Source organism: Pseudonaja textilis, chromosome 3 (assembly GCF_049901715.1).
Source record: "Pseudonaja textilis isolate UNSWEBS1 chromosome 3, rPseTex1.2, whole genome shotgun sequence".
In the NCBI taxonomy this organism is placed as follows: Eukaryota; Metazoa; Chordata; class Lepidosauria; order Squamata; family Elapidae; genus Pseudonaja; species Pseudonaja textilis.
In genome coordinates, this window is record NC_141992.1 from 175499034 (window position 1) to 175506531 (window position 7498).

The following is a 7498-nucleotide window of genomic DNA, read 5'->3' on the forward strand; positions in this document are numbered from 1 at the left end:
GGGTATGAATATTCTGGTCAGTATAGCTAGTTTAGCTTCATTACATAGCTAGAAAATATTATATTGTTAAAACATTGAAAGAGACAAACATAAACTTACGAGAAAGTATGTTGTGGAAGGAAAAGGAAAGAAAAAAAAGCAGTGCCAGCTCAGTATAAAACCCTGTGATCCAATTAGTTGTGTGATGTATTTTTTTGGATCATACCAGCATCTTGTTTTCTGATTCATAACCTGACAGTGATGAGAAAATGTTTCTCAAACTGTGCCAAAACCAAGTTGAGATTATTAGGGTAAATAGAGTCTCAAACAGAAATTCAATATATTTTGATTTTTTTTGTCATCCCTCTAGAGTTATTGGTTTCCTTGAAGCTATTGTATGCATCAAATTTGGTCAAGATCTCTTTTCCAAAACACAAATATTGTATGTTGTATTTTGGCTTCTTTGTGTGGTAAGTACTTTTTTTTTTTTCATAAAGGTTGCACACATTTATATTTTAACTCAGTTTCTTAATTTGGCATCTTGCAGAGGTACTGTGATAATACCTCCCAGAAATCACATGCCTATTTAAGACAAGTTGTTTTTAATTCCTTGGTTGTTATAACCAGGAAAAATGCTGTTGATTCCCTTGCTATTCAAACATAGGTAAATGTTATATCAAATCTTACTAGGAAAGCAATAACCTATTTTAGATAGTTCACTTTTTTTCTCAGTAGCACCTTTCTCAGTTGCCTTCATTAATTAAGATAGCTAAATAGGAAAACAACTAGATTTTTTAAAACTAAATACATGCTGACAAATTCATAATAAATTGTAATGTTTAATGTAGACCAGCATTACAACGGCACATTCTGTCACCAAATATTCATTCTCTCACATAACAGGATGCGACAGGATGAAAGACAATGAATCCTGCAGATATTTTATACTTCAACTTTGTTCAGCTCCAGGCAGGATAGAAATTGAGAATGTAAAAACCTGCTTATATCTGCTCTAGAAATTTTTGTATACAAAGATTGTCTTTATTTCTTCAATATTTATTTTATAAGTTTACATCCTAACACAAAACAGATTGTGAGTGGCTTACTACTTAAAAAACAATAAATAAGAATAAAAATTAAAAATGCAACAATCTACAGACCAAAATGCAAACTTTTACAATGAAATTATTTGATCAAAGTCATGATCAATGCAGTTTATAAAAATGTAATCAAAGCTCTCTTCATAATTTTTTTTTTCAGGTAATAACATAAGCAGGAGTAAAATAAATTGGTCCTACTGAAGTCTGATAAATCTGTGCTTTGTAAAAGATGGTTTCCTTGTGGTAAACTAATTCCATCCTGATAGTCATTTTATGAGAGCATTCACAGCATCATTCCAAAATTTGGCACCAAAAGCCAGCAGGAGATCAGAATGAGATTTCTTCCACTGGAAATAAAATATTTCCTTCTAGTTTCCAGGACAGATCACACAATCTGCAGCTTTCCTTCTTGAACATCTGTACCACATAGTGGTGCAGTTATATAGAAAGCTTCTGTCATATTGTTGCCCTTGTGAGCTGTCTGTCACAATCTTCATTTTACCCATTGAGCATTCAAAGCAGAAAATTGCCAGCATTGTGAAAACAGATAATCCTCTGTTAGTGACCGCCTCGTGCTGAAAAAGTAGATTTACAACCAGTCTTTAAAGGTGTAGTCTGTAACTGTCTCTTGAATCTGTTCTAATCATTGATTTTGACTAACTTATTTAGAAAGCTAGCTGTCCAAATATATTTGCATGGCCCAGAGAACAAAAATCATAAATACTTATAAATCATCTGACAATATTGAAGTTAGTGTAAAGGGTTGCAATACAGTGTCCTGTATTTGTTTCAGTGTTTTAAGTGCCTTAGACTCAAACATAGATCTACACATACGTAAGAAGCCTCATTACCTAATAAAAGCAAGATCAGACAAGGAAAAGTGCACATTACTTTAAAAAAAACTGTTGTAATATTAGCAGCTTTTCTGACTGCTGTAGAAAAAGACCTCCATTTTTAATACTGTCATTGTCTCTTTTAGCAAGCCATGTCATACCATGAGAGGTTGGGCATAAATCCCTTTTTAAAATAAGTATTAAAAGACCAACTCAAGGCCATCTTCTTTTTCTTCTGTTATAGGCAGTTACTACTTTTCTGTGTTTGTATGGGATGGTGTGGTATGCAGACCATTATGGACGAGAAAAGGTAATGTCTGTGGAAATGCTAAACTTGGCACAAGAGATTTCTTGCATTGTAGACTGTTGCCCTCTGGGTAAACATGTTAAAATATGTTAGCCATAACTTGTTGACATTTAGGTGAACTTCCATATAAAGACATAATTTGTGACTAAATTTATTTTTATTACTATTTTGGCAAAATGAGATTAGATTATACATTCATTAAATAAAAACGTTCAGTGACAATATGCATCAGAGGGCTATTGCTCTCATTCTCTACTTTTAATTTCCTGAAGGCTTCTTTGGAACAAGCAGTACAAAAATGGAGGAAAATGGTTATTTGGTTGATGCGCAAACATGCACATTCAGCATTTCTGAGCTGTGATTGAGGCAGAATTCTTAGGTCTAAATCTGTCCTTGGTTGTCTTTTTCTGCGTTCCACGTACTTTTTCTTGTGAAGTAGAGTTGGAGAGGAAATGATGAGTCATTTGTGTTTGAACAGACGGGCAAAAGGTGATGTGAAACAGGATTGCGGTCAAGGAGATATCTAGGCAGTTCAAATGAGTATAAAGATTTATTGCAAGAAGCTCTCTACATGAACCTAAGCTACTAATGATCAAGGGAAATGAGCTGGAATTAACATTCAACATTCTCTTGTGGGCTTGCAGGGACTTATGGCTTATAACATGCTTGACCCCTCCCTCGGGCTCAACATGGTCATCTGCATACAGTTACAGATGAGAGCAAGGGTTCCTTTATCACTTGTTGATAAAATTTATATAATTGAAGAAGAAATAAAAAAGTGAATAAAAAAGTGAATATTAACTTAGTTATCTCAGTTATTAAACTGATAGTGTTTCTTTGCTACGAGGAATGTCAAACATTTTATATTATTTATAAAATATATTATTTATTATTTTTATATTATTTATCTCAACAGACATTGTCAGAATGTGAAGATAGTTTGTACATCCCTGATGTGTCCTGGCATAACCCTAAAACCACTAGAGGTACTGTTGCTTGCTCTGGTATATTTATTTGTCATATCAATGGAGGAAATAGCACCAAAATTTCATTTAGTTCAAGCTTTCATGAAGCGCTTGTGAATTCACACAATCTGCTTTCATACCCTTTGCCACCTGATGATCTCTATATTATTCTTAGGGTTCATTATAATTATCTCTAGAATTAAAGGGGTTTAACAAGAGCTGTATCTAACTATGCATTATTTTATCTATTGAGAAATTCTAGAGGACTATCCTGATCAGTCTGTTCTAGAAGATTTTGAGGAATTGTAAAGGCATTAGTATTATTATGTAAACATTAGTGGCTCCTGGTCAGTCAGTCCTATCATCTGCATGGAAACCTTATTCCATGGCCTTTGGAGTTATTGAGGTAGCTTGTGACTCTCAAACTTTTTATGCAATAATAAACCAAGGTGCTACAAATATACTTAATAATTTAAATAGTTGCTGGAGCCCCCATGTTCAACAGGTGAAAGGATCCATGTTCAGCAGTAGGTTTTGTGCACCAAAACAATGTTCTTTGAATGATTAAATGTTCTTTGAATGATTAAAGTAGTTTCTCAACATCGTAGCACTCAAGCATTTTCCATACCTACATTAAGAAGAACAGGAAAGGGAACCCCAGAATTCACCTTTTGTTTCAGTCTTTCTCGATAGTTGAAGGACGCCCGTGGCCTCTTTCTGAAGATGCTCTCCTGTACATGTGATGGAACTGATGTATTCTTAACATGATGTTTAAAATACATCTATAAAAACTTGTCTAGAACTGTGAGTTAAGTCCAAAATAGCAAAATATATTGAGGTTTTCATACACATTACAAAAATGTGATGATAATTAAAATTTAGGTAGCATACCCTGATATTTAAAATTATATAAAATTTGATAATATATAAAATTGCATCAGGTACATCTATCCAGCAGGAGCTTGGCCTTTCAGGGTTCAGCAGATCTTTCATGGTGTTGCTTAAAAGGTAGCCATATGAGTATTCCACAATAATCAGCTTGCTTAATGACTTGTAAAATTAGTTGGAAGGCAGCTTAACCACTAGATGGCATGTTGGTTTCAACTAAACTTTCAGTGTGCATTCAATAATCCAGAATTTGCCTTGACTGAAAAACCAAACCGAACCAAACAGTAAATTAAGTGATTATCTCTTGTGTGCTTTTGTGTATGTGCCCAATTGCTTGTTAGGAATGGAAGACAGTCCACCCAAACCCTCAAGCAACAGTGACAGCCATTCATCCAGGAGGAGAAATCGTCATTCAAAAACAAAAGTAACGAATGGGGTTGGCAAGAGATAAAGAAAGAAAGAAAGAGAGAGAGAGAGAGACTTTTCTAGATTTCTCTCAGAATCGTGCCTGAGAGAAAAGAAGGAAGACCCGGCCTGGATTTGAATTCCCTACTTGAAGGTCAACAAGATATGAGGAGGAGATTGAAGGGAACAAACTCTTCAGTCATTGGAGGCCTTGGACTTTGTTAAGAGGGAATTAATCTGTGTATTGCAAATCATTAGCTGCTGTCCCTTGCCATTAATTGGCACGACTCTCTGCATTTGACACTCAAGACAGTTGAAAAGGTTTCAAAGGCAAAGCAATTGCTTGCTCTGGAGAGGCCCCGTGGTCGGGTGAAGGCCTTAGGAAGATCTTTTGTTTAGTTGAGAAGTATGATTCAAAGTTAACTGTCGGCCAGTTGGTTTATATGCCCGTGGCTGTGTGTTTTTACCTTTGTTTGGCATTTTTGCATTCTTCAGCATAACTTTTTGATTGCTATACTGCCTTTGCTTTTTTTGGTTACTAAGCCTTTCTGTGCTATATTCAGTTTTAGGAAGCAGCACTTCCATTTTTGAGTCTTGAGATTGCTGAGTATTACAAAGCATATTCCAAATTTTTGTAGTGTTTTTAAAATAATATTTAATTCTGTTGAATGCCTTGAATTCACAATCCTATTACGTATGGATTGTGTCCATATAGTACTTATTAACACAGGAACAGATATTTACGTAAGCGTCTTGGCCTTTGTTTTCTGGCGGCCACAGAAGACTGTTCCTTTAAAGTATATCAGGTAGGCCTTCTGACCAATAATAGTAAAACTTGACCTTAGATTTAAAGCCAAACTACATGCTGACGCTTTTTACAACAATCTCCTTGGCCTGATAAAGTGCTTGTTTTAGGAAAGCACCTTTCAGCATTGCTATTTAAACAAAAAAAGGAAAAGAAAACAAGGAGTACTATATACAAACTCGCACAGAATCTTCCTGGATTCCCCCCCACACACACCCCTTTTTTTTTTGTTTCTAAGGAAATAATCATAGAATAAACCTTTAATGCCTATTCTTAGACATTCCCTGAAAAGGAAATGAAGTATTAAACACTGAGGTGTCAGAAGTGAAATAATTCTGAGTTTTCTTTGCCTTGGCTTCCTTTGTATGCTTCATGTGGGCTACAGGGCAGATAATGCCAAGAGTCTTGTCCAAGGTGATCAATGATACAAGAACCCAACTTTTGCCATTGTCGGGGAGGTATTGCTAGCTTTGAGAGTGCCACAGGCAATGCACCCAAAGTTTGATCTGTTGTAAAGGCTTCAGCATACAAATCTGTACATAGGAAAAGGCCACCACAGCCTGCATCACCTTATGTGCTACAGACGCTCTGCTTTTTTTGAATAGTCACGCTGCAGCTGCTAAGCTGTAGAAAGCTCCCTTCCCCCCCCTCCCTCATAAATGTATGACCCTTGCATTAAAAACTGCTATAACCTATTTGCTGCAATTCTGCTAAATCTGTGCATGTTGGGGCAGGGCAGGGGGATCCAAGTGAAGCTGGTTTCTCATTCGTATTTCGAAAATTGTGATCGTTCCATACACATATTTACATAATTCTCAAATATCTGTTCCCTCACTAAATTCCATTTCTTTATTGCTTGTCAGTTGCAGAAAGACAGACCAGTTGTTTTCCTCCCTTTATATTCAAGAGCAAAGCTGGTCAATTTTACTGTCCTTAGGAACATTTCCAAAAAATATATATATTGAGGTTAATAATTCTCACTTTTTCAAAGAGACTTTCTTTTTTTGCAGATACTGAAACATGTAGGATTATGGCTCTGCTAAAGTCAATAATAAGATTCCTATTCACCTTCCTAGAGTTAGGCATTAGGTTTACAATACAATTTAATATACAGACACAGCTCTTATAGATGACATATGTAGGTACCTTTATTGTACACAGGACGGACATCCATATCTCTTGCAAAACTGGAGTTTATGTTAATACTCCCTAACATTGAGATGGAGTGGCCCATGTATGGGGATAAGTTTTCCAATCTCTTGGTAATTCCTGCTATGTTGGATCTTGGGATATGCCTTTGGAAGACCGCCAGCAGCGATTGCATCCCCACATTCTTGTAATGCTTCAGTGCATAGCTTGGATTCTGACCTAAATATTTTTAAAATATATAAATATGGCATGTTAAAAGATGCATGACTAAGCTGAGTAGATGAACACTCCTTAATTAACTCTTTTCAGGGACAGGAAAGACATCTCTGATCTGACACTTTCATGTTAGTTTTGTTCCACTCTTCAGAAATCCAAGAAAATCTTCATTCATGGCCTTTTCTGTATTGGTTAGTTTTAATGAAATCTATTGCCTCAAAGCATCGTTAGCTTGCAGGGATGATGTACTTGTGCTTTACTTTCCACAGCAATTAGACTGCTAGAAATAAAGGAAGCTGTATTCTGAATCAGATCTGTCAGATCCAAGTGTTTTCTTCACTGCTGCTGAATTGAAGAGATAACACTGCTATTAATCTTTACATTGAGAATTCTGGAAGATTGCTCCCATTTGTAGATTTTTAGACTTGCCTTCTGAATTCCTTGTTGCCTCATTCCATTTTAAAACATTTTAGATTAGTATACGATCCAGTTCGTTGTGATTGTTTTTCAATTACTTTTTAAATGTGGAATTATTTGTTTTTAAAAAAGTGTTATTCCTGTGGTCATTGCTGTACTGCTCTACCTGTCATTTTGGAGTGGGAGATGTTGGATTACCTTTTTGGGAGAGAAAGGAAAGTCTAGTGCCAAGAGATTTCTACAAAGAGAATGAAGGCTAAGAAGGATATAGACTAGGAATGAGCAAATCTTGCTGCTGCCAATATTCAACCTGAGTTGAAGGCAATACTACATGCAAAGATTATATACAATCAATACTGTACATGCAGTTTGGTTTGGTTTCAATTATACTTTTGTTTCTCACCTATGAGAAATAAACTTTGGACTGCCTGGGA

At 35.7% G+C, this 7498-nt stretch overlaps 1 protein-coding gene across 1 annotated transcript in view; it reads left to right on the forward strand.

The window, feature by feature from the left end:
* PTDSS1 (phosphatidylserine synthase 1) overlaps positions 1–7498 on the forward strand; it is a 30984-nt gene extending 23486 nt beyond the window's left edge. The window contains exons 10-13 of the mRNA XM_026705934.2: positions 350–449; positions 2157–2222; positions 3136–3205; positions 4414–7498. Of these exons, the coding sequence (XP_026561719.1) occupies positions 350–449; positions 2157–2222; positions 3136–3205; positions 4414–4523 (346 nt within the window). The 3' untranslated portion in view covers positions 4524–7498. The remainder of the gene's footprint in view (positions 1–349; positions 450–2156; positions 2223–3135; positions 3206–4413) is intronic.